This window comes from Ricinus communis, chromosome 1 (assembly GCF_019578655.1).
Source record: "Ricinus communis isolate WT05 ecotype wild-type chromosome 1, ASM1957865v1, whole genome shotgun sequence".
Lineage (NCBI taxonomy): Eukaryota > Viridiplantae > Streptophyta > Magnoliopsida > Malpighiales > Euphorbiaceae > Ricinus > Ricinus communis.
The window spans coordinates 4,573,897-4,597,813 of record NC_063256.1 but is presented as its reverse complement, the minus strand read 5'-3'; the positions used below and the strand labels follow the sequence as shown (position 1 = coordinate 4,597,813).

The 23,917-nt window shown below is 34.9% G+C and overlaps 5 protein-coding genes across 9 annotated transcripts; 3 read left to right on the top strand and 2 right to left on the bottom strand.

Moving 5' to 3' along the window:
• The first annotated feature begins 84 nt into the window (after nucleotides 1-84).
• LOC8287012 (pectate lyase) lies at nucleotides 85-2,784 on the top strand. Its single transcript, XM_002520087.4, has 4 exons — nucleotides 85-577; nucleotides 912-1,569; nucleotides 1,652-1,894; nucleotides 2,063-2,784. Exons 1-4 carry the CDS (start codon nucleotides 378-380, stop codon nucleotides 2,282-2,284), a joined length of 1,323 nt encoding a protein of 440 aa, XP_002520133.1. The 5' UTR covers nucleotides 85-377; the 3' UTR covers nucleotides 2,285-2,784.
• Nucleotides 2,785-4,360: 1,576 nt separating this feature from the next.
• LOC8287009 (AP2-like ethylene-responsive transcription factor At1g16060) lies at nucleotides 4,361-6,472 on the top strand. The gene is made up of 7 exons (XM_048371054.1): nucleotides 4,361-4,835; nucleotides 4,961-4,969; nucleotides 5,053-5,141; nucleotides 5,267-5,340; nucleotides 5,429-5,479; nucleotides 5,577-5,653; nucleotides 5,749-6,472. Exons 1-7 carry the CDS (start codon nucleotides 4,511-4,513, stop codon nucleotides 6,324-6,326), a joined length of 1,203 nt encoding a protein of 400 aa, XP_048227011.1. The 5' UTR covers nucleotides 4,361-4,510; the 3' UTR covers nucleotides 6,327-6,472.
• A 457-nt stretch (nucleotides 6,473-6,929) lies between these two features.
• LOC8287008 lies at nucleotides 6,930-12,796 on the bottom strand. 3 transcript variants are annotated; one of them, XM_015719828.2, is made up of 13 exons: nucleotides 12,621-12,792; nucleotides 12,469-12,530; nucleotides 12,064-12,141; nucleotides 11,884-11,965; nucleotides 11,680-11,750; nucleotides 11,396-11,497; nucleotides 11,008-11,097; nucleotides 9,445-9,519; nucleotides 9,079-9,111; nucleotides 8,357-8,434; nucleotides 7,737-7,787; nucleotides 7,385-7,524; nucleotides 6,930-7,239 (listed from the first exon to the last, which is right to left on the bottom strand). In XM_015719828.2, exons 1-13 carry the CDS (start codon nucleotides 12,679-12,681, stop codon nucleotides 7,218-7,220), a joined length of 945 nt encoding a protein of 314 aa, XP_015575314.2. In that variant the 5' UTR covers nucleotides 12,682-12,792; the 3' UTR covers nucleotides 6,930-7,217. The 3 variants fall into 3 exon arrangements, with proteins under 3 accessions (XP_015575314.2, XP_015575315.2, XP_025013302.2); XM_015719829.3 differs by having other exon boundaries at nucleotides 7,385-7,521; nucleotides 12,621-12,787; XM_025157534.2 differs by lacking the exon at nucleotides 6,930-7,239 and having other exon boundaries at nucleotides 7,473-7,617; nucleotides 12,621-12,796.
• Nucleotides 12,797-13,416: 620 nt separating this feature from the next.
• LOC107261319 lies at nucleotides 13,417-17,637 on the bottom strand. 2 transcript variants are annotated; one of them, XM_048371050.1, is made up of 8 exons: nucleotides 17,359-17,637; nucleotides 17,210-17,268; nucleotides 16,959-17,121; nucleotides 16,791-16,879; nucleotides 16,027-16,159; nucleotides 15,328-15,420; nucleotides 14,688-14,790; nucleotides 13,417-14,063 (listed from the first exon to the last, which is right to left on the bottom strand). In XM_048371050.1, exons 1-8 carry the CDS (start codon nucleotides 17,497-17,499, stop codon nucleotides 13,564-13,566), a joined length of 1,281 nt encoding a protein of 426 aa, XP_048227007.1. In that variant the 5' UTR covers nucleotides 17,500-17,637; the 3' UTR covers nucleotides 13,417-13,563. The 2 variants fall into 2 exon arrangements, with proteins under 2 accessions (XP_048227007.1, XP_048227010.1); XM_048371053.1 differs by having other exon boundaries at nucleotides 17,210-17,265.
• A 1,404-nt stretch (nucleotides 17,638-19,041) lies between these two features.
• LOC8287007 (single-stranded DNA-binding protein WHY1, chloroplastic) lies at nucleotides 19,042-22,062 on the top strand. Of its 2 annotated transcripts, XM_002520082.3 has the most exons (6): nucleotides 19,044-19,462; nucleotides 19,545-19,637; nucleotides 19,854-19,948; nucleotides 20,275-20,348; nucleotides 21,031-21,119; nucleotides 21,651-22,062. In XM_002520082.3, the coding sequence occupies exons 1-6, from the start codon at nucleotides 19,109-19,111 to the stop codon at nucleotides 21,768-21,770; spliced, it is 825 nt and encodes a 274-aa protein (XP_002520128.2). In that variant the 5' UTR covers nucleotides 19,044-19,108; the 3' UTR covers nucleotides 21,771-22,062. The 2 variants fall into 2 exon arrangements, with proteins under 2 accessions (XP_048227030.1, XP_002520128.2); XM_048371073.1 differs by lacking the exon at nucleotides 21,031-21,119 and having other exon boundaries at nucleotides 19,042-19,462.
• Nucleotides 22,063-23,917: the final 1,855 nt, after the last annotated feature.

Genomic DNA, 23,917 nt, shown 5'->3' with positions numbered 1-23,917 from the left:
ATTAGTAATAATAATAATAATAAACAACTAAGAGATTTAGTAAGAGCCAGAATTAGACATATAACCGTTAAATCAGAAGTGGTCGTCCATAATTCCCTCATCAAATTTCCAAATCCACCATTCATTCCTAATATGGCTTTAGCCCATTTAATTGTTTATATATTATATATACACCACAAACTCTATGAGAAATATTTGCCAATCCTTATAGCAGCACAAGAGACTCACTTTTTGCTGGTTGAGTCTGTACGGCTCCGAGCTTCCATCTTGGAGTCTCCTCTCAGACTACGGAGGCCGCAGCCTCCTCGGATCTTGGCCTTAGGTTGAAACCAAGAAAAAAACCATAAAGAAAAAAAAAAAAAAAAAAGCGAAGAACAATGGTGATAATGAACAAAAGTTTATTTACGTTCGTTCTTTTTGCTTCTTTTGCTGTGATTTTCCCGACTTTGCATGCCAATATAGGGGATTTTGATGAGTACTGGAAGCAAAAAGCGGATATTGCCCGTGAAGCCGCCTATCGGTCTTATAATCCCAATCCTTTTAATGTCTCCAACCAGCTTAATTATCAAGTTAACAAGTGAGTTAAATTATTTTCTCTGCCTTAATCATTTTCTTTAAAATGAAAAGAAAAAGAAGAAGAAAAAGATTATGGATTCAACTGGGTTTCAAAATCTTAACCTGGCAGAAAAGTATTTTGTCCCTTGAAATGTTATTGACTATACGATACATAATGTGGGTGCATTTTGCAAGTCTGTTGTGAATCGCTATTCAGGTAGGAAAATAGTGATATCTGTGGAAACAACTTCAACAGGAACGAGACAAATTTTCTTTTTCCCCTTTCTACGTGAACTTTTACAAGTTTCGATTATATGGTATCATTTGCAAATTAAAGCTGAAACGTTTGCATGCAGGGCTGTATCGGGTACCAACAGCACGAGAAGGAATTTGATGAGGAGAAAAGGTGGCGGTCCATGCAAAGCAACTAATCCTATAGATAGATGCTGGCGGTGTGACCCCAAATGGGCGTTGAACAGAAAGAGGCTAGTCGAGTGTGTCCTCGGCTTTGGCCATAGCACAACTGGCGGGAAGGACGGAAAGTTTTATATTGTCACTGATCCTTCAGACAATGACATGGTTAACCCTAAACCCGGAACCCTACGCCATGCAGTGATCCAGAATGAACCTCTTTGGATTATTTTTGCACGTAGTATGATTATTAGACTCAATCAAGAACTCATGATTTCAAGCAACAAAACCATTGATGCTAGAGGAGCTAATGTACATATTGCTGGTGGTGCTGGTCTTACTCTGCAGTTCGTTCAGAATGTGATCATCCATGGTATTCGGATTCATGACATTGTTTCAGGCTCCGGTGGCCTTGTTAGAGATTCTGTAGATCATTACGGATTCAGGACTAAAAGTGATGGTGATGGGATTTCCATATTTGGGTCCTCTAATATTTGGATTGATCATGTTTCTATGTCCAACTGTCAGGATGGTCTAATTGATGCTATTATGGGGTCAACTTCTATTACCATCTCCAATTGCCACTTCACAAATCACAATGAGGTAATTGCTTAATATGATTCTAATTATTATCTTCGCTTTGATCCTTGAATTGTATTAGATTCATCTGTGATGATTGATGCAGGTGATGTTGTTCGGTGCAAGCGATGGCTATTCGGCTGATACTATAATGCAAATCACAGTTGCATTCAACCACTTTGGTAGAGGTTTGGTACAGAGAATGCCTAGGTGCAGATGGGGTTTCTTTCATGTTGTCAACAATGACTACACTCATTGGCTTATGTATGCCATCGGTGGTAGCCGCAAACCCACGATCATCAGCCAAGGCAACCGATTTATTGCTCCCAATAATATCTTTTCCAAGGAGGTAATGATCATTAAATAGTTTTGCATGAAAAAGGTTCCCTAAAAGGGTTCTTACTGCATTCTCCATATGTACATAATTAGTAACTTCAGAAAAGCATGTACCTGAAAAAGAAATATTGTTCTTGGAAATGTTCTTGACGAAATTGTTTCATGTTCGTTGTCAACGAAGGTGACGAAGAGGGAATACTCATTGGAAAGCGAGTGGAAGAACTGGAATTGGAGATCAGACAGAGATCTGATGATGAATGGAGCTGTTTTTGTTGAATCTGGAAAACCGATTACACATGACTTCTCAAGGCTACAATTGATCAAGGCAAAGCCAGGAACATTTGTAACAAGACTCACTCGCTACTCTGGTGCTCTCGACTGCTTTGTTGGAAAGCCTTGTTAGAGTGTTTAATATATGTGGTTGTTCATTTCATAGATATAAAAATTATATTCAGTCACTCTTTGTCTCTCGTATATTTTTTGAAACACCAGACTATGTTATATATCCGAAGAAGAAAAGAAAAGAATGGATAATAGACACACGAAGAAGCATTGAATTAAAAGACTAGTCGGTTCACCTGTTAGGGTTAGCTATTGGACTCTAACGCTAGTAGATGGGTTCAAAAATATTTGGTGAAATTTTTTCCTAAATTGGCATTTCTTGGCCTACAATTGTTGATCTCATTTTGAAGTGTACTTTTTCTTTTGACTGTAGTTTTAGTTCTTTTTACTATTTGGATGTTTTTATGCCTATTGAAACTTATCAAAAAAAAAAACTGAAAATATATACTATTTATTTATGTATAAATTATGTGTGTAAGTGACTCTATCTCAAAAACCTTCAACTAGTATATATGTATTTCTACTTATCAATACAATTTGATATTTGAGCTTTAATTTCAAGTGATAAAAGTCACATACACAATGTTGTAATCTTTCTCGAACAATTTTCTGTATAATATATTTATACTCTAAATATTAGACTTAATTAATAAAAGAGTCGTACTTACTTTAAATTTTATAAATATTTTATTTGAAATCTATTTTTTTTTTCTTTTTTTTTTTTTTACCTGAGAGTAAAAGGATATTAAATTACTTTGACAATGAGGCCAGTAATTAAGCAAGTACCACTGTAATAATTACAGTATAATAAGTAGTATAATTAGAGTATGGTGAGATAGTCAGAAGCATAGTATAACGTTGATGCTATAGGAAATACCGTCCAGAGTTAAGACCTCCATGGTTGGTTGATTACACAAACATTTAAAAAGATGAATATTGAAATACGAGACATCCCTCAAAATAAGCTTAAATCGACATGGACTGCTCTTGACGTAGGATCCCAAGCACAGGTAACTCACAAAAGATAATAATAAATATTATAAGGTTGTTTCTCATGTAATTGTACATTATATAGGTTTCTGCTTACATCTATTATCCCATCAAACAAAAGTCTAAGAGGCTTTTTTTGGAATCGTTCTATAATAAGTCAGGTTCAGGTTTTGTCTGAGGTGTTACTTTGTCCTCTTTGATCATTCAAATTAAACTTTTAACATGTTGCAATTTATGTTTTTTCTTAGATTATAAATGAGAGAGACTTGTTCTATATGAAATATATATATACATATATGCCATAACTTCTAGTTAATTGCTATTTTTAATTTCGTTTTTTCATGTAATTAATTAATATTTTCTCTTTACAAAATGTAATTGAATTTTTCAAAAAAATCGGATGCAACAGATTTTGGGTTTGGTTAGAAACAATTCAAGGTTTATTAATGATTAGAATCAAAAAAAGGGAAGTAACAAGGGCTGTGTTTGCTAGTAAGTTTTCATAGACTTATGAACCTTTCCAGTGAGGTTAAAAATCGACCATCTACAAGACTAATGAAATCATATTAAAATTAAAACAGTGTCAAACATTATTATGGTCTCATGAACCCCAGAAAACTGAACAAATAACCAATAAAACAATTAATAAATCTAATTTGCAACGGCCTAACCCCTTAGATGAGATCCAAGTGATAATGCTCTATATTTTTAAAAGAATTTAATTAATTTCTATGCACAAAACCATTTTAAAGTTAGAAACAGATATTCAAATAATAAGACTTCTTTGTTTCTTTTTTTAATTTTTTTTAAAAAAGGACATGGCACTGATCAAAGGTAAATATAGCCCATAGTTAGTGTGTATATTAGTTAATAAAAAATGACATAATGCAGTATGCATAATTTTGTTAATCATTAAGATAACACAGCTAAATTAACAACAGAAAATCAACATTAATCTAACTCCAAACGGATTTAACGAATATATATGTGATAGAAATAATGTTGATGATACCAAAGAGTTTTTTGGAGGGTAATAAAAAATGTGGATAATTTTGTGATATGCCCTAACAAAAACGTCAAGAGTCCTTCTTGGCTGGCTAGTAAGAGTGCAGACACTAGAATTTTGTCTCGGATGCTATAGTACGCATCGACCATTGAAGCTGTTGTTACAACTGAAAACAAACTACACTAGAAAACAAGGTTGTGGAAACATGGTTATAAGTTTCCAATCCGGAAGCAGCATATCGTAGGATTTGGTCTGTATCTGCTGAGAATCCAAGAGGGGAAAGAAAAAAAGATGGAAATGGCTACTGGGAATTGTCATGCAAATACTGGAAGGCGTGGCTTGTGCTTGATAGAAGGTGAAGCTATGGAGACTAAGTGCATTAAGAGACGGCGAAGAGACTCTTCTTTAGCTTTATTGAGCTCTAATGATCAGCAGCAGCAGCAGCCTCATGGTGATCAAAATACTACTGCCACTGCTGCTGGTGCTACTGCTACTACCGTAAAGAGAAGTTCAAGATTTCGAGGAGTCAGCAGACATCGATGGACTGGACGATATGAAGCCCATTTGTGGGATAAAGGATCTTGGAATCCAACACAGAGGAAGAAGGGAAAACAAGGTAGGATTCTCGAAAGATCTATTTGTTTCATATTAAGGACTTACTGTGATCATTTCTCATTATTGTCTGTTTTTTTCTTTGTCATCTGGGTGCTTCTATGGACTTGAAATTCTTGCATGGAGCAGTTTATCTTGGTAAGTATCATTCACTTATCAGATTGAAATCATTTTCTCTGCAGTTAAGTAATCTAATGTACAGAGAGTTGTTAATTTTACAGGAGCTTACGATGAAGAAGAATCTGCAGCTAGAGCATATGATTTGGCTGCTCTTAAATACTGGGGAGCATCGACTTTCACAAATTTTCCGGTATCATTAATCTTTCCTTTTCATGTCCTTTTTTTGGTTGTTCAGTTTATACTTTGCAATGTGAAGGTATACAGGAGAAGCTCTGTTACAAAATTTTAAAAACTCTTATTGGTTTTGCTATATAGGTAGCTGACTATGAGAAAGAAATTGACATGATGAAAAATGTAACAAAAGAGGAGTATCTTGCCACTCTAAGAAGGTAATCATAATTCCCTTGGTCATTATTGATCGTAATTAATATGAGGTTATCAGAAGAACTACAAGGATATTTTTTTGTTAATTTGCAGGAGAAGCAGTGGGTTCTCTAGAGGAGTATCCAAATATAGAGGAGTTGCAAGGTAATTAAGCATACAGTTACAGTCATTCATACTTGATATGCTGCTAATTACCAAGGAAACAGTGGATTCTGAGGCGGTAAATTGAATAAAACTGCAGGCACCATCACAATGGAAGATGGGAAGCAAGGATAGGGAGAGTGTTTGGTAACAAGTATCTCTACCTTGGCACTTACAGTAAGTTGAACCACTTCAAGCTATTCTTGTTTTATATTTCAAGAACATAAATATGAAACTGAGTAACCTCATGGAAAGTTTGTTTCTTTCAATAGGTACCCAAGAAGAAGCTGCTCATGCCTATGATATTGCAGCTATTGAGTACAGAGGAATCAATGCTGTGACCAATTTTGATTTGAGTACATATATTAGATGGCTGAGACCTGGATCAGGCCCTTCTACTACCGAACATTCAAAATCAACACTAGAACCTTTTCCAATGCCAACTTTGTCCAATCAAATCAATCCAGCAGAGAAACTAATCCAACTATACCACTCTAATAACAATCCCTATATGGTAGAGGATTTAAACACCCCTCTAAAGCAAGAAACTTTTGGACCAATTAGTCCTTGCACCAAGTCATCATCTCCAACTGCACTTGGCCTCCTGCTTAAATCTTCCATGTTTAAGGAACTAGTGGAGAAGAACTTAAATCCTAGTGATGATGAACACGAGGCGAAATTGGTTTCAGAAATGGGCAAAAATAATGAAGCTGGACAGATATTCTACAGTGGAATGAATCAGAGTCCTTATACATACCCCGCCAATGGGGATGCTTTGTCTGGTTTAGGGATAGAATCCAAGGATGATAACATATTGCCATTGTACAATAGAAGAGGGCAATTCCTGTAGAAATGGTGACTTTTAACTAGTGATTTGAACTGTTTTGCTTATTATGTTTTAGAATTGACATGCAGAGGCTTCATATGTAAACTAATTATTTCCTTTTGTTCCATAAATTGCACCTCTGTGAGAAATAAATAAAGTTATTAGAGTACCGCCGTTTCTTGTCTTTATTCCAAGTGGCAGGTAGAGATGGGATACATTCAAGAATAAGACGAATTGCACTTTTGACTAATTTGATTTACCCTAAAGAATCTTCTCTTAATTGGAAAAATAACATTACATGTTCATTGACATTACTTCTTAAATCATATTTATTTCATGCGAGCAACGTAGCAATCTGAAATTAAATTAATCCGTCAACCCTATCTCTTCAATCAGACCCCTACTGCCCATTTTTATAAGCAAAAATTATACATGTTATAAAACCTAACCTGCGGGCTAACAACCATTTGGTTTTGCCTAAATAAATTTATCGACAGCTTTCTATATTAAAAAAAAAAAAAAAAAAAAAAGGCCCACCCTCCCTCAGTCATGCATCTATTCGTGTTTCATTCAAATAAAAAGAGGCAATGCCGAAATGACTTGGAAAAAGAAAGATTACGCAAAAAATTCTGAAGTTTCTCATCCAATTTTTTTATGGAAAAATTTGGTCCAACTGGAATATTATATTTTCATATCTACAACCTGGCCAGCCATGACACAATCGAATAGATGCGTTCTTTAAACTTAAGAACTAAATAAAACACTATGAAACATCATGTATACAAGAACCATAATATGAAATTGAGCATCAACCTTTTCGATTGCTCGAGACTTCCCTTATTTGTAAAAGTACAAATTACTCAACGAGCATGTTGCAAAGATGAGGATCCATAAACCATCTATCGGAATGTTGCATCAACACTTGACTGAACTAAACCTGCAAATACAACACCATGTAAAACTAAAGTATAAACCAGAAATCAACACACATAATAGAGGAAAAGAAATGTAGTGCCTCCAACATGACCAACCAAGATTGAATCCAGTCAGTTCACAAAGATAAATAAGAGTTAGATTCTAACCTAAGCAAGGGTCTTGGTTGGTTGCTATGTGGTGTCTGTGGTTGATCGTCCAACTTATCAATTCCATCTTGCAGCAGGAGATCAGTTGCTGGCTCACTCATCGTTCGAAACAAACCATCCGCAATATCCTTAAGACCCTGCTAACAAAGAAACTCAGGTTCAACTTGAGATAAAACAGTCGACACACTGCATTAACTGCGGTCCAAGCAACTTCAACCCAAAGGTACCTTTGACTGCATATATTACATTAGCTCAAGATAAATGCCAAAGATAGGTAAAACCAGTTGACATTCAACAGTGTCGTGCATGTTCTTTGTATGTAAGAGCATAAAGCACATTATAGGATATATACCATTCCACTTGGAAGCTCAGAACGAGTTCTCCCAGAAGGTTTAAGTTGATCCTGCAATTAGACATTAAACAAACTCTAAGTCAACGAGTAGCAAAAGTCGCACAAATGGGAACTGAACTGCAATACAAAAAAAAAGCTCAAATACTCTGAGAATCAGAAAAAAAATAAAATTCTTGCAACAAAAGAAGCTAGCTAGAGAAGACAACATCAAGGAAAGACAAGGTTATATTCTTCTTTGAAGCCCACGACATAAATCAGAATGAGTCGCACAAAAAAAGAGGGACATAAAAAAGAAGATGCTCTGATTGGATGCAGAACACACAAAAAGAAAATGAGAACTCATAGAGGAGGAAGAAAGAAGTATCTTTGTTTATTTGGATTATAAAGGTGGAAGTGATTTTCAAGTTCTGCAACCTAAAATCGACAATGGCATGTGCTTGAATGATTTCATAACGACCTAAAATGAAGAAAGAATTCTCCATTTCTGGTCCATGCATTGCATCAAACCATAAGAGCTTCCATCTTACATTTCCTCCTTACCATCAGTCCTAATTCAGTACTAACAATTGCCTATTTTCTTGAGAATAAAAAATGAGCAATTCATAAAATGCTTTACAAACCTCGAGAGCTTTAGGCATTTTCACTTTTTTGCCGCCAACAAAATTGCACAAATACAGCACGCCCATATTTGCAAGATCCTGCAACCATGAAACTCAATCAGTACATCTATAAGAACAGGAAACAGTAGATCAAACAAAAGTAATGCAATTGCAATGTACACAATAGATTAATGAGTCTCAGAACAATTGACAGGAATAATGAGCTACATCTATGTAGAAAAACAGCTTAACTATTTACAGAACAACTTCTGACAATCTCATTCGAAATAAACTCAAGATTAGGAAGGACACAATTGCCAGACAGACAGATGCAGAGATATATCACCGACATTGTCCAATGTGTGCAAACTTCTTCTGGTTTTTGTAAAGCAAAACTAAAATGAAAGTGTGTTTCATACCAAGAGAGAGCTACTACTTGTGCACTAAAAATTAAGATGCCCTGAAAATCATACTTGGAAATTGAAATAACAAAAAATCACATTCATTAATAAAATTGTTATACAGGAGTTGAAATAAAATTGAAGATAACATTTTAAACATCTTTTTCCCTCAACCAACACCAAAACTGCATCCCAGAAGATGCAAATGCGCGAGTGCACACGCACAGAGGTAGGTATGTACGAACTTTCGTCAGACTTGAATGCATATTTGTGGAATGTTAATGAGAAAATAGACAAATCCTATTAATAACAAGTTAGTAGAAAAAGGGAAAGCTGCCTTACCTGTTTCTCCTCCAATGAACATATCTTCCCATCCTGAAACAGGATAGCAAAGAATTCAGCAAAAGGAATAAATGACAATACAAAGCGAAAATAAAAGCATATGGGAATATAGCCAGATGGTGAAAACGGACCATTTTAACCTTCATTATTATTGAACTTTTTGTTCACTATAGGAAAAGAATAAGAATGAAAAAGTTGTAACCAGAAAACCAGTTGAGGTAAATAAAATGAATATGCTAATCTTAAAAGAAATTGAGGTAACTAAAATACATTAATAGACGAGGTAATAGCAATCAAGAATGCTAGACAGCCAAGAAGTTCCCTAACGCTACCTATATTTTTGTAAAATCAAGAAATTTAACTTACCAAGCCAGAAACTAAACACTGCAACTGCCACAACTCTGAGCCAATTTGTGATAAATTTTCAGAAGCAGCATTAACCTTCAGCAAAACAATAAACTGCATTAGAATATATATTCATGTTCTGATTACCTCATTCAATTCTCTATCTTATTTGGAGGCTACTATGCACATTCTAATATAAGAGATTATTAAACATGAATAAGTTCTACAATCAAAGTAGCTAAGATACATTAAACTTCTTGGTATACAATGTCTTCAGACATTTTCTTAATGTCACAGACAAATTTTTTTCTCACCCCAACCGTAGGCCCTTGTGCGACATTACACATCAAAGTTATAAAATGAAGAACCAGATTTTCCGACGTCCATATATCTTTGCAAAACCATTATATATCTCTCCTATGAAAAGGCCAAAAAAGACTAGTATAGATATGTACTGACATGTAGTAAAAATAAGCAAGTCAGCACCTGGTGAAAGTATTAAAATGGTAGAATGTTTTTTAAATTCATAAATTAAGCAAGTCATTCACCTAGGTGTTGCGCATGGTGTAAGAAGCTAACAGTGTTGCTTTACTGAAATTTAATCAAGAGTTCTTATCTACCTTAATTGAGAAATACACACAGACGCACCAACCTTAAAACGTAAAAGTTCTAATCCACCTCAAGTGTGCGATTTTTTAGGAGGGAGGAACATCAATTCGGTATTTTATTTTGGCACGTCAAATTATAATGTTTTTGGCCCTTCCCTTGAGTATCAATATAGATGCATAGTTGTTAAAGGCGCGCCTCATAGCCTCAGAGGCAAGCAACTTCAATAAGGCAAGCACATCAGAGGCTGTGAGGCACAAAAGAGGCCGCCTCACTAAAGTTGGGCCTAAGTTTAGCTTATAACTAAAATTTGGCTTTTGATGGTAAATTGGGCCTCATTAATATTAGACCTTATTATTCCAATTTCCAAGAAATCAAAAGAATGTTGCATAAGGGTTTGTTCAAGTCCTCAAAAGAGGACTAATACTCCTCCAACAATTAGGTATGAGAAAGAAATTGATTTTGAAAAAGATTATAAAGAGGAAATGAAAATGGCCTTAAGAAAATTGAGGAACTTAATGAAGAAGAAGACATAAAAGTGGATTACTATGTTGAGATTAATTATGATGAGTAGTTGTCTTATAGAACATGCTTTAGCAATTACAATTATTTAGTAGGAATATAAGTCTTTAGTTATGGTTTTATGTCTCTTTAACATGTTTCTTTTTAGTTCTTATTATGGATCAGAAATATGACAAGTTAATATTTGTGCATGTATTTTATTAAAAAGATTGACATCTAGTTTATGATTTTATGCATTATTATAATATTATTTTTGCACCTCACTTCGATAAGGCGCACCTTTGTACCTTGCACCTAGGCTCCAAACACCTTTGCATCTTTAATAACTATGTATAGATATTACCGACAGCTAAAAGAAGCAATAAATGAAACACCTCTCACGTATAAAGAGAGAGAGAGAGACACAAAAACATGAACAAACACACAAAAAGAGATCAAGGAAGAGTTTTCTCTCACATCATTTTGAATTGCCTTTGAGATCTCCTTTTGGGTTTCCATTTTATCATCTACAAGCTGTATTCGTTGTGTCAAATGCACCTTTGCAGCCTAACTCAAAAAAGAAAAAAGAGAAATGAAAATAACCAGATGCTGTAACACATTCCTCAAAGTTAGATGGCAAGTATATTTATTAGAATATACATGTTGACTGATAACTAAGTATTCTGAAATGAATATTGATCAAGTAGTAGTTCCTTTGAATCGTTAATTGAACAAGTTCACACCCGAGCTGTGTCACATATGTGAATGAATAGATTTTCCGTTTATAGTTTCAAAATCAATGGAAAATCAACTGGAAATACTGTCGCTTAATCTATTTAACATGTTATCAATTGATACCACTTACAGACAGAGCCTCAGAAACTTGCTCCAAATGTTTTGTCAAGTTTGTAACAGCATTTGCCATACTGCGCTTGGTTACATACATGAGATCTGACAACTTGAGACCCTGATTATTAAAAGTAAAAAGAATTAGTCTGTTGAAGGTAGCTTGGTAAGAAATTTCCTAAATATACATGTAAGTGGGAGAAGAAAACAAACAAACAACAGGTGACACACTTGTTTAAGATGTAAAGCGAAATAATCATCAGTAGGAATCCAGATTAAATATGCTGATATTTTATTAGATACCTTCCACCACATATATCCGTAACCCAATGCCCCAACTGCAGCAGCTGGAACTATGAGACCAGTTAAATTACCTACATTGAGCAAAAGCACAATTAGCAAAACAACAAGAAAAACACCACCAATTAAAACTATTGATATATGCTATGCTTTATCTGCAACATAAAAACAATAATGGATGCATTAAAAGTTATGGTATTTGCTTACCCATTTGACCAGAATTCCCATTTAAAACAGTTATTTGCCGTGCTGAGGCAAGTTGCCGAACCTCCATTGCCAACCGCTTTACCTGCAATCAATTTCAAATAAATTATCGAGTTACAACCTGTTGTAACAAGCAAAAGATAAAAATAAAAAACACTTTCTAATTAAACCATATTTATATACTTGTTGGGCAATGGCATCAGTGTAATCAGAATCACCATCAGAATTTTCCCCAGATCTTTCCAATCCCTTTACTAGAGACTGCACGTGAACATAAACACCAACACAAACAAATTAAAATAACATAGCACAAATATAAACAAATTCCGTTAGCAGGAAAAAGGTGTACAAAGAATAAACAATAATATTTCCACTCAATTAGATCATCTGATATGCCTAGTAACACCATAGCAAGATGACCAACCTGTCCTCTAACCTAATCAGATCTAGATTAAACTCTCGAAAGAAATTTAAGCTAGCTATAAATAGAAGTCATGAAAAAGCAATGCAATCCAAAACTAACAAAAACCAACAAACTAGCTAATTAACTAAGTGTCTAACAAACCGAAAGAACAATCTTTACAGTACCTGAAGTTCACCGATCAAATCAGATAATTTGCCATTTTTAAACATTACAGTACCAGTGTATCCTGTACACAACGCCAGAAGAGTCGAAGTCAAAATAAAAAATCAAAATCATATAAAATGCTCGATTGAGATTGACCGGATGCGGATAGTACCTGCACCGGCCAGGATGAGGATCTTGGAAAGGCCAATTCCGGTTTGCGTCGCCATCGCCATGGCTAAGCTAAGCAGGTGAGTCTGGATCACAGGAACCCTAACAGAGAGGACTTCAACTCCGTTTTTAGGGGAGGATTAAAGTTGAACAGAGGCAGTGCGGGAGATACAAGTACGTGCATTTGGGTGATGTCACTTTTGGGCTTGGCCCAGCTCGGTTTTGTTGACAGACTTAGATTAGTCTTTGGGTGGTTCGACGTCGTAGTAATGGTAAAATAATTAGAATTGAGTACACTTGATGAGCTGAATCATTATTTCTTGTCAAAAGGTACAGTTAATTTTAGATGCGAAAGTAAAGTGATTTAACTTTTTTTAACTCGAGCTTTTTTATTGTAAAGAAGTATTAATTTTTTTTTTTAGTGAATAAGATCATAAAATAATAATTCTTTTACATTTTTGATAAAAAAAAAATATCACACTGTTATCATTATTAAGAAATGAATTAGCTTTAAAAATATAATTATTTTACTTTTTTTAATTTTAAAAATATAACTGAACTGCTTTGAACTTTGACTAAATGTTCAAAAGCTTATATGCATCTTTTACCTTATTTCTTTTAAAGGGATAAAATTTTTTAAAAAATCTAAGAAAATGTAACTGCACCAATGCAATTTGGCTCTATATAATTTCAAATTATATTAATATGTCTATATTTTTATATAGTAATATCTGGTAGTGAGCTTTGAACTTGTGATAGAAAATTCCAAGCCTGTAGCATCAGAGAGGAAACGGGAAACGTAATAACAGTAACTTGGCATCAAATATATGGCAACTTTCATGAGTTAACGAACAACAGATTCGTTAGAACGAAGACTCAGAGAACAACAAAACTAGAAGTGCAAAAAAAAAAAAAAGAACCCACTGTCAGAAGTTCAAGAAGATACATTAGTCCACAAGAAGGCCGTTGATGTCCTCTTCATATCCAGGACTATCAATTGTAGGCTCTGTATTTCTGTTAGGACATGTCCTCGCATTGTGCCCTTTCCCTTGGCACAAACTGCATGTATATACTCTGCATCCAGTTGTATGGCTACTGACTAATTTTGATCGGTTTAATTGAGGGCATGTCCTGCGATTATGGCCACTTCGATGACAAATCTTACAGCAGCGACGTCTTTTAACTGTGCTTCTGGGATTGCTCATCCTTGACATTGGGCATGTCCTGCGATTATGGCCACCTTGATGACAAATCTTGCAGCTGTGGCGCCTTCTAACTATGCTTTTGCGATTGCTCATCTTTGACTTTGGACATGTTCTTCTGTTATGGCCCTTTTCCCCACATAACCCACATCTAAACTGCCTGTCTGTCATGCTATCCTTAAGTTCTGGACAGTAGTGTTTTCTATGTCCTTCGCGTCCACAGTTACTGCAGTAAAATCTCACTCCTGCATCATAAAGATCAAATGGGTTGATATGAGCATCATGCACAAACCTACAACCTGGAAGACAGCTCCTTCATCTCATTCATTAGAGCATCTCTGAGACTGACCATAATTTAGTCAGAGATGTGCATGGATATCAGCATTTAAATGACAAAGTACATGCTTGTAGTCGAGTTTAATTTGCATGTGGCCAAAGAGTTAAGTAATCAAATACTTGTGAGCGAGAGGTTGATGATTAAATCTGGAAGTGGTTTACCATATGAATCAACTAGGGTACAATTTTTCCTACCACAGTTTTCATTAAAAATGAAAAAAAAGAAAAGAAGAAAACACATTGAAATTTCTGAACCAAGGAAGTGCATTCCAGGTATCACTTGGATCATGGTAGCAAATGCATGATAAAGCATCAACTAATGAAAACTGAGATTGGCCATTAGGTCAGAGAAAATATCGAGCATAAAATTTCTGAACCAAGGAAGTGCATTCCAGGTATCACTTGGATCATGGTAGCAAATGCATGATAAAGCATCAACTAATGAAAACTGAGATTGGCCATTAGGTCAGAGAAAATATCGAGCATAATTCAATGAGTTGAAGCCAAAAATTTACTGGATTTTGCAACCTGACCTTTCATAGCAATGCTCCTTTTGCGGCGGTTTTCAGGATCGCTAAAGAAAGCTTTCAGAGTCTCAGAAGTATGTTTCCTGGCAGCAACAGTTCCTTTGGCTTTCTGCATGCATATATAAGCACTTGTGTAAATCAAAAGCTCTTCAGTTTCAATCAAATTGAAAGCTAATGGTGCAATCTCCTCCAATACTTTCCCATGCTTCTAGTTATACTGTCGCACACTTCATGTTTCTAGCATATTATACATGGTTTCCTCTTTCAACAGAGAAAGAAAGGGGATAGCCAAACGTCGGCCCCCTCAAGTGGATCCCAAGAAGGGTGATCAAAATGCTGTTCTGAAATCTATGTCAAGCTGAAATAAAATGCATAGAATATTAAGTCTGCCTTATCTGGCTGTGACCCTTCAGCATTTAAAATTAAAAAATTATTAATTTCACTTCATTTCTAAACCTTAGAAGTTTCAATAATTTCTGTGTTACGAGCCTATGATCTAACTATCAAGATCCAACAACTTGCAGCTATAAACAATGAGCAATATTTTGGACATCACTAATAGTTTACAGATTACACCATATATTATTGTATCAATAAAAATAGGCATATACTTGAAAATAAGAATTATGAATATCTTGAAGTAGACCTTTATTGCAGCCACTCTTTGCGCATGAAGTGTAGGATTGCCATGGATAATCTTCATTCTTTTACTGAATAGTCCAGTTTTGGCATTGAGACTCTGCAACGATCCAACTAAACAAAGAAGATTAAGATCATGATCTGGCCAATTCACAACTCCTTTTCTTGTGGACACGTGTAAAATATTTGTGCATATACAAGAGTCATCCAGGACTATTATCATAAAATGATAATTTAGAAGAATTTTGCAGGTTGCCCAATATTGCAGTACTACAAAACTCCCAAATTGCAGCACATCAGGAAGAAGTATAAACACATCACTATTAAAATCCTGTAGCCCTTAATCACCATATAGATCGACAAACTTTTTATGGATGTTACTTTGGTACACAGTAATGACAGGGTGATGGGCATAGGGGCATACCCAACCTTTTATTTTCTCAAGGCCCAATTAGGAAAAGAAATTTACACAAGCAGAAAAGGGAACATGAAGGACCCAGAGACATATAAAAGTTGGGCAATTGCTCATTAAGTGAGCATCCATGTCATCTAATCTAATTTTATTTGCCATTGATATTGTTATAAGTTGCAACTGAGATCGCAAATCCTAATGCGTAGCTTAGATTGTTCCTAAAAAGCAATATGACAATATGTGCATCTCAATGTCTTAAATGGAGCATGACATTGGAGGATTGAAGCCACTAACTTTTAGCGATCGGCTGATCTTTTGTCCAACTTCAGGAGGAGGTGACTGGTACACACGCTTTGATTTTTTCTTCATGTCCAGCTTTATTTCTAAATTGTCTACTTCATCATCCTCCTTCACTTTGAGTGGAGAACTGAGGAGACAACAGGGAAATAGGATCAGAATTCAATATCATGCTCTGTTGTCAACCAATACAGACATGAACACAACTAAGCAACCCCAAAATTTGAGCACACATCTAGCAACTCCAGTACACATTCAGAAGGAGCAACCAAAAGAATTTATGGTACAACACTGCATAGGAGTTTCCTACAACTGGTTACAGTGGTCAGTACATTCTAGCTAAAAGAAGAGGTAACAATATAGTTCTAATCATTGCACAATATCCTTTCTGGGTTATAATATTGAAAAATCAACATAATTAACTTGATTGCAGAGTGGCGTCCATACTAGAAAACCATTTTAATGCATAGAACACCTATAAAATACTACATGTTATTGCCGAGAACACAGTAAATTTTTCATAAAGGCATAGCAAAAATGAAGAAAAAAGGTAATATGCATAATACTTGTATATGTACTTATAGTTTACATGTCCTCCACATGTAAGCTTAAAGAAAGATTACCAATTATGAAGACTACCAGTTGCCTGTTATATATGTAAGTTAAGCAACTAAATGAGAAAAGAATTGTAACAGGTAAAAGGAAAAAGGAGAAAACATGTGAATTTAGCAAATCGTCAAAAATAGATGTCGAGAAATTACATTGAACGAGCTTTCTCCCACGGTTGCTCATCAATTGATTCTTCCCATATTACACATTCCCCCAAGCACTGACGACAAGTCATTATTCCCTGTGACAAAAAAAGAAACAGAAATCATAAGATGCCATATGCAATCCTGAAAGGAGACAGCGGAGAAAGAGCAGAGTACCTTTCCATTACATTGAGAACAATCTAAGCTGGATCGTTCAATTCCGCACTGAGTACATGGAGTATAACCTCTCCCTCTGCAACTTGGGCAAGGAAGTTCTTTAATATATTGTCCATTCGAACCAAACCAAGATCTAGGTTTAGCTGAACCAGAGGTACCATTCCTGAAATTCAATTTTCAAAGCAAAAATAAAAAAAGTCTAATTTAGTGTTTGTCTCGTCATTAGATAAACCAAAATAGCACGAACCTACCTTGGCTTTATATCAGCTTCGAGTCGAAGTAACTCTTCTGAAGGATCGTAACCCAACTGCTAAGAGGGGAAAAAAAAAAAATAATCAGGAAACGAACGCAAAAATCTGCCGCATGGAGCAATAAAGGAGGAAGAGAGAAAGAGTAATGCCTGGCTTTGTTTGGAAATTGGGTCATTGTTTGAGCAGCAAATTACAGGCGCCAGGAAGTTCATTTTGGTCTTGGAATGAAGGATATTAAAGTGCTTCCATCGAGGTTCCATAAGACCAAGGAAGCTACAGATTGAAGACATCACATCTCACAAGTCCGCAAATTCTAAGCGAGGAATAATTGGATCCTGTCCTGTGGTTGCAAAAGAGAGTTTTGCTTGCTTCTGGATTTTGGATAAGCCGCGAAGTGAACTTGTCACTTCATTTTCCACGTTAGTAACCCATACGCTGTCCATTTAATCTTTTTCTTTTTCTTTTGGCAAAAGGTCGAAAAGAAGCAGAAAAAAAAAAAACGTTTCAAAGTAATCAAACCTAACTTATTAATCTCTTAACATTTCTAATAATGGCAAAATCTATTTAAATTTCCACAAATAATGTCATGAAACATGTTCTGTTTTTATTGTCTTAAATAATATATAATATTAAGTACAATTAGTAAAATGATAGGAATTAAATAAGAAAAGTTAAAAACATCGAATTAAAAAAGAACCTACTGCCTCTCATAGTCATCGCCCTTTCTTCTTTCAATGTACTCTGATATTGAAGGCAACGATGCCAGCAAGCATCACTGAAGGCAATGAAGACAAGCAGCGTGGCTAAGGTCGACAATGGATGGTAAAGGCAATGAACATCGAGCCAATGGAGAAGAGTGGCAGGCCAACGTTAGAAAATAATAGCTTTCTTTATTTCTCTTTTTCTTAGTGATGATTTCTTTTTTCTTTTTGAATATCATTTAAAGCACCAATATTAATTTAAATCTCACTCGTTTTGTGAAGGAGAAATATCATTTTCTAATTGGATTCATATAAATAAAAATTATTCTGTTCTCTGGATGGGTTTGAAGAGATCATGCAATTTGATAGAAAATAAATTGAGAAAGCAGTGGTCGTGATGGATTTTAAGTATGGTAGATGGTGATGGAGGCAACACATTGATAAATTTATATGGTAGTTATCCATTATTAGAAATCAAGTATAACTTGGTCACTAATTTTAGTGTACTGATTCATTTTTTTTTATTTATGAATTTTTTTAATTTAAATCTTTATATATTTAATTCAAATTAACTCTATTTAAAAAAAAATCATCTCTCTCTTAAAAATAAAAAATAATTAAAAAATTATAATATTATTTAAATAAAATAAAATTTTAATATAATTAATATAATTAAACAATAAATAGCTATTACCACTATTATTCTCGCCAAAACTGCTATCATCTCCACCGCTCTAAGCACTATTATTAGTGTAAGTTAATAGTAAAATTGAATTTTATTTTCCATTATTACCAAATATAAAAATTTGTTAAATTTAAAAAATAATATTATTGAGTTTTGACTATTTATATTATTTAGATTTAAATACATATTTAGTGTACCACTAACAAAAAGACTAATGGACTAATAAATTAGATTAATTGAACCCCGTTAAGAAGGCAAAACTTAAAAATTTAATTTTCTTGGGAAAATAGTTGAAGGACTGTGTTCTTAGGCTTTTGCCTTTTGTTAATTTTGGAAATATTGATCTTACTAAGTTAAGGTAAAAGGAATTTGTTATTAAGGAAAAAGACAAGAATATTCTTGTGGTTAAAACGACGGAGAAGGGTGCGTTTTTACACGACTATAAAGATTAGAATCCGGCTCAAATAGTTAGCCAGGAAAGGAAGAGACGGACAGGGAGAGAAGCAAAGAAACATGCTATCATCTCCAGTAACTAGTACGCAAAACCCTAAACTATGGACACCCAACACATTTTCCTCTTTACAGTCCTTTAGAACCACTAGTACTACATTTATCCACACTATTTCTGCACCCAGAAGACTCTCTACCAACACCAACCGCGCCGTTAAATGCCGTCAATCCGAGTTCTACGACCAGCAGCAGCAGCAGCAGCAGAAGTACAACCCCTCTCGGCCGTCCTCAAACGATTCTTCTTTTGCATCGCAGTCACCAGCTGCTGTGCCTAGGGTTTATGTAGGCCATTCAATATACAAAGGGAAGGCTGCTCTTACTGTTGAACCTAGAGCACCTGAATTTGCTGCATTGGATGTGAGTTAGTTTTGTTTTTCTTCTTCTTATGGTAAAGTTTGTATCTTTATGTGGGTATATTCTGATTATTATTATTGTGTAGTCAGGGGCTTTCAAAGTAGCTAGGGAAGGTTTTGTGCTGTTACAGTTTGCTCCTGCAGCTGGTGTACGCCAATACGACTGGAGTCGAAAGCAGGTAACTTTCTCTAATTGGTGTTCACGGAAAACTAGTTAAAGGAGCTCTTACTTTGAAATGATTTATTCTGAAGTAGTTCTCAATTGCTTATGCAGAAAAATTTAGTTAAAGATCTTTAGACCTTAGGAATATGATAAATTGGTTTCTTGCCTCCGACATGAAACGGTTTTCCTTCAATTTGTTAGTAATTGAAGGTTTAATTATGTATGTCTATAGGTGTTCTCATTATCAGTGACAGAAATTGGAACTATAATAAGCCTTGGTGCTAGAGACTCCTGTGAATTTTTCCATGATCCTAACAAGGGGAAAAGGTACTATCTAAATTTCAACTCAGCCTTCCATTTAGTTTTTATGTTTGCGAGTTACATGATTTCGATTTTTGCCAATTGACGAAGATTGTGCCACGAAATGAATGCCGCTGCTATTTATAGATGAATCTCTTGTTCCCTTTTTCTGACATAAATTTGTTCAGCCATCTGGTTGATTTATAGATTTTTCTGATATTGCAGCTTTGAAATGTTTGGCATACTTTATAAGAACATAACCACCTATATGTGTTTATCATTTAAGCAATCGAAGCATGCACACTTCTGAAGGCATCCTAATAATTTCGAATGGGAACTGTTTGAATTTGCAGCGATGAAGGTAAGATCAGGAAGGTGTTGAAGGTAGAGCCACTTCCAGATGGTTCAGGCCACTTCTTTAACCTCAGTAATCCTCTTTTTCACCCTTGGAAATGAAAGCTGAATATGTTCTATTGTGACGCTATATGTGAACATCATGAAACAGTTTCTGCATCAACACTCTGTGACCTTGAAATATAGTTAAAGATGTTAAATTATCAAGTCCATTCCAAAAGTGAAGTTACATTCATGTTCAGATTAGATCTTGAATTTCTAGAGTGAAGCACTTTTAATATTCAATGCAGATGGATTTAGTGATTGAAAAGAGAGCAAGCTTCTATATGTCCAAACTCATTGTCTTTTTCTTTCTGAAGAAGTTTCATTAAAGAAAGCTAAAGAAACCTCAGTAAGAGAGAAGAGAAAATTGATCATAAAGAGGGGGAGTTTTCACTCTAAAAGTGCGGAAGAAGGGGTAGCAAACCAGAAATTTTGTTAGAAGAAAAGGATTGGATAACCCTATTAATTACAGAACTCCATATTAGAGCTTCTGATGCAAAATGCAAAATACCATCACTAGTTTCACACACACAACAACATGCATAGACACATAAATAACTATTCCGGAAGGTCATATATTTACTTATGCAGATAGTAATTGGATGAATTAGGTTTAAGTATGTTATTGTGACTTATTAAACTTTTGGAGGCAAAATTATTTTGTTCGTCTAACAGTTCCCTGTTTTGTGGTTATTGCAATGGCATTTATGAAGGTGTACAAAACAAACCTATGAACATGGATGAAAGCATTTACATTCCCGTTACCAAGGCCGAGTTTGCCGTCCTCATATCCGCATTTAATGTATGTCATCTCTCACTCTCGTGTATATATATATATCTCACACACACACAAAAACACACTTTTTACTCTTTTTGTTTGTCTCCCGTTAGATCAATGCACATTTTGGCAGTGAAAGGGTGAGCCAAAGTGTTTGGTGAAATTAAACTTAAAGGAGACTGTCTAGTAGAATGCCCAAGGGACTACATTATTGGTATTACTTTTGTATGTAAAACTTAGTGAGGAGCATGTTATTCATATTACCCTCACTAACAATCATATGAACGTCAATTACCGTTAGGGATTAAAGATAGTATATTTGGGGATGCAGGATAGAAGCCTTTTGAGCTGAACTTCAAGGACTTACTCTCTGTTGTACACTGGTCAAAATAGACTTCAGGGGAAAAGTGCATCTTAGGTTCCTGATGTTTTGCTTTTAGCATGGTTTCCTCATGTATTTAATACCAGTTCTCACTAAGATTACCTACTAATATACTAACCGAACCATCTCCAAATATTTGCTTTTACTCATGTTTTATCTCATGTTTTCTACAGTACATTCTGCCATACCTGCTAGGCTGGCACACGTTTGCAAATTCCATTAAACCAGATCTGAATGGGCATATGAATAATGCGAATCCAAGGTTCGGAGGAGACTATGAATGGAGCAGGTAGTGCGTGTAGCAAGGATGAGTAGGACAGTGGTAGAGATTGTTTATTACATTTTTCATCGCTCCCCACCAATTTAGCTTTGTATTAAATTAGTTAATAGGAGAGTTCTCCTAGGATTAATTTTTTTGACATTTTGGGTTCCCCCCTGTATTTGTTGTGAAAAATTTGGTAGATGTGCTCCTTTGACATCCAGTCCTGGGATAAGTGGCTGTTTTCATGAGTATCATTGACCAATTTTGCAAGGCTTCTCTGCCAAACAATGAAATGAAATAAGAGATGCTCCTTTACAGGTCAATATGAAGAGCTTGTAATATGAACGTCTTAAAATAATTCATGCTACTGGAAGACCGGATTCACTCTGAATATGCAATGGAAGCAGTGAAGGCCTATGTAACACCCTATGGAAGAGGGAAGAAATAACCAAGGCACAGAGTGCAGCCCTTCGGGAAATGTCACAAAAAGTTTAGCATAAAACTATGATCACGAGGAAAGGAAGTGCATAATTGTAAAATAGGAAAATTGATCCGGGACCAAAGGATCATGTATTGAAGCAGTTAGGCAATTATTTTGTTCCCCTTCTCTGAACTGGATGAAGCGTAGGGGAAGGACATTGATTGCGCTTGAAAACAGAATTCATTTTGCTGAGACAATTATCTGGCGAGACCGTGTTCCTAGATTATGTGGTCTCACAGGAATGCAAGGTAAATTGTACTTTGCTAATGGTATGTTTAGTTAGGGCAGACATCAGACGCTTTTACCTAAAAGGGCACCAGTTTGAGGTAGGCCTAGGAGCTTAAAGAATGCATGCGTGCATATTCTCAGCGAAAGGTTTCCAGGGGTGGTACTTTATTTAATTAGTAGTATGTCAAGTAAGATGGCCGGAAGATGAATATTTGCGGTACATAACTGGCCGTTGAAACACAGAATCCGTACTAAAAACCAACCTAGGCTGGCAGATACATTTCATTTCCCTCTAGTATGATCCGTACTACTTTCCAAGTTTTTAGATTATGGAGAATGTGCTGTTAACCAAAAACCGAAGGCAAACAGTTTTGAGGGTTAACTACAACCAACCTATTATCACACTCTCAAATTAAACCCCTAAAAGTTTCTAGCTTCATTTTCAACCCTGAACTAATGCCAATGTCCCAATTCAAATAATCTGCTGGTTTCGATCCACTCCGACGCAGCTCTCTTGGAGGCCTCGCATTCTTTATTTATGGAGCCCACTTTAATGGTTGTATTTTATATTAACCAAACACTTTTAATTTATATAATCTTACAAATCTAAATATTTAAATTATTTTGCCATTCATGAATGTCCTCGAAGACTGGTTGTAGAATATCATCTCATCGGTGTGACTACTGTATATTGAAGAAGGTAAAATTAATAAAGCTTTGGACAATAGATTTTATTAATATTTTTCATGCTTTAAGTTTGATTAAGAGATAGTGGAAAATATAACATGTTCATTTTTTATTTCAATTTCTTTAGGTTAGTGAAATGGAAACAGATGAGAGCGGAGGTGATAATGGTATACGGCAAACAACAAGGATAAACAACATTATCAATTTGCAAATATAGGAGACTATGATTTTGAACAAGAATAATTTGGTGGTAGTAGTACATGTGTTTGGAACAAGTAAAGTAAAGCATGGTGCAAATTCAAGTTTGAGCATTTCCAGACTAACTACAAGCTCAAATAATCAAGTCAGTATGAGTAGATCAAAGGGAAAGTAAGGCTACAGGAGATTATAAGGGCAAAAATTTGTTTTGTATGATTTATTTTGTTATGTTAGGTGTTGATTAATATATCAGATTTTGAATTTACTTTCTGGACATGTCCATCTAAGAGACAAACAGTAGAATCATATTAAAATTTTTAAATAGTGAATATTTATGGGTAAATTTTTAATTTTTTTAATATACTCATAATATAAATAGATATGTGATTATAATATTTGAATAAAAAAATTTAAACTTTAATGTACTTTAAATATATGACGAATGTTGTCAAATATTTTGTATATTTAATGAAATTAATAAGTTCGTAATTTTTTTAATTTCTAGTACTTGTACTTTCTTATTTTAGTTTTTCCTTTTTCCAATGAGTTGCATTATTTAATTCTCACAAAATTAAAATATTATG

What these genes read in the sequence shown, in the direction of transcription:
- LOC8287008 (XM_015719828.2), bottom strand. Translation starts at nt 12,681, where the DNA reads ATGGCGATGGCGACGCAAACCGGAATTGGCCTTTCCAAGATCCTCATC. An exon ending in CCTCATCCTGGCCGGTGCAG is followed by an intron (nt 12,531 to 12,620) that starts GTACTATCCGCA and finishes CGTTGTGTACAG; the next exon opens with GATACACTGGTACTGTAATG. An exon ending in GTTCATTGGAGGAGAAACAG is followed by an intron (nt 8,435 to 9,078) that starts GTAAGGCAGCTT and finishes TCATGGTTGCAG; the next exon opens with GATCTTGCAAATATGGGCGT.
- LOC8287012 (XM_002520087.4), top strand. Translation starts at nt 378, where the DNA reads ATGGTGATAATGAACAAAAGTTTATTTACGTTCGTTCTTTTTGCTTCT. An exon ending in ACTTCACAAATCACAATGAG is followed by an intron (nt 1,570 to 1,651) that starts GTAATTGCTTAA and finishes TGATTGATGCAG; the next exon opens with GTGATGTTGTTCGGTGCAAG. An exon ending in ATAATATCTTTTCCAAGGAG is followed by an intron (nt 1,895 to 2,062) that starts GTAATGATCATT and finishes TTGTCAACGAAG; the next exon opens with GTGACGAAGAGGGAATACTC.
- LOC8287009 (XM_048371054.1), top strand. Translation starts at nt 4,511, where the DNA reads ATGGAAATGGCTACTGGGAATTGTCATGCAAATACTGGAAGGCGTGGC. An exon ending in CGACTTTCACAAATTTTCCG is followed by an intron (nt 5,142 to 5,266) that starts GTATCATTAATC and finishes TTTGCTATATAG; the next exon opens with GTAGCTGACTATGAGAAAGA. An exon ending in AAATATAGAGGAGTTGCAAG is followed by an intron (nt 5,480 to 5,576) that starts GTAATTAAGCAT and finishes ATAAAACTGCAG; the next exon opens with GCACCATCACAATGGAAGAT.
- LOC8287007 (XM_002520082.3), top strand. Translation starts at nt 19,109, where the DNA reads ATGCTATCATCTCCAGTAACTAGTACGCAAAACCCTAAACTATGGACA. An exon ending in AGGCCACTTCTTTAACCTCA is followed by an intron (nt 20,349 to 21,030) that starts GTAATCCTCTTT and finishes GCATTTATGAAG; the next exon opens with GTGTACAAAACAAACCTATG. An exon ending in TCCTCATATCCGCATTTAAT is followed by an intron (nt 21,120 to 21,650) that starts GTATGTCATCTC and finishes TGTTTTCTACAG; the next exon opens with TACATTCTGCCATACCTGCT.
- LOC107261319 (XM_048371050.1), bottom strand. Translation starts at nt 17,499, where the DNA reads ATGTCTTCAATCTGTAGCTTCCTTGGTCTTATGGAACCTCGATGGAAG. An exon ending in CAATTTCCAAACAAAGCCAG is followed by an intron (nt 17,269 to 17,358) that starts GCATTACTCTTT and finishes TTCCCCTCTTAG; the next exon opens with CAGTTGGGTTACGATCCTTC. An exon ending in AGATCAGCCGATCGCTAAAA is followed by an intron (nt 15,421 to 16,026) that starts GTTAGTGGCTTC and finishes GGATCGTTGCAG; the next exon opens with AGTCTCAATGCCAAAACTGG.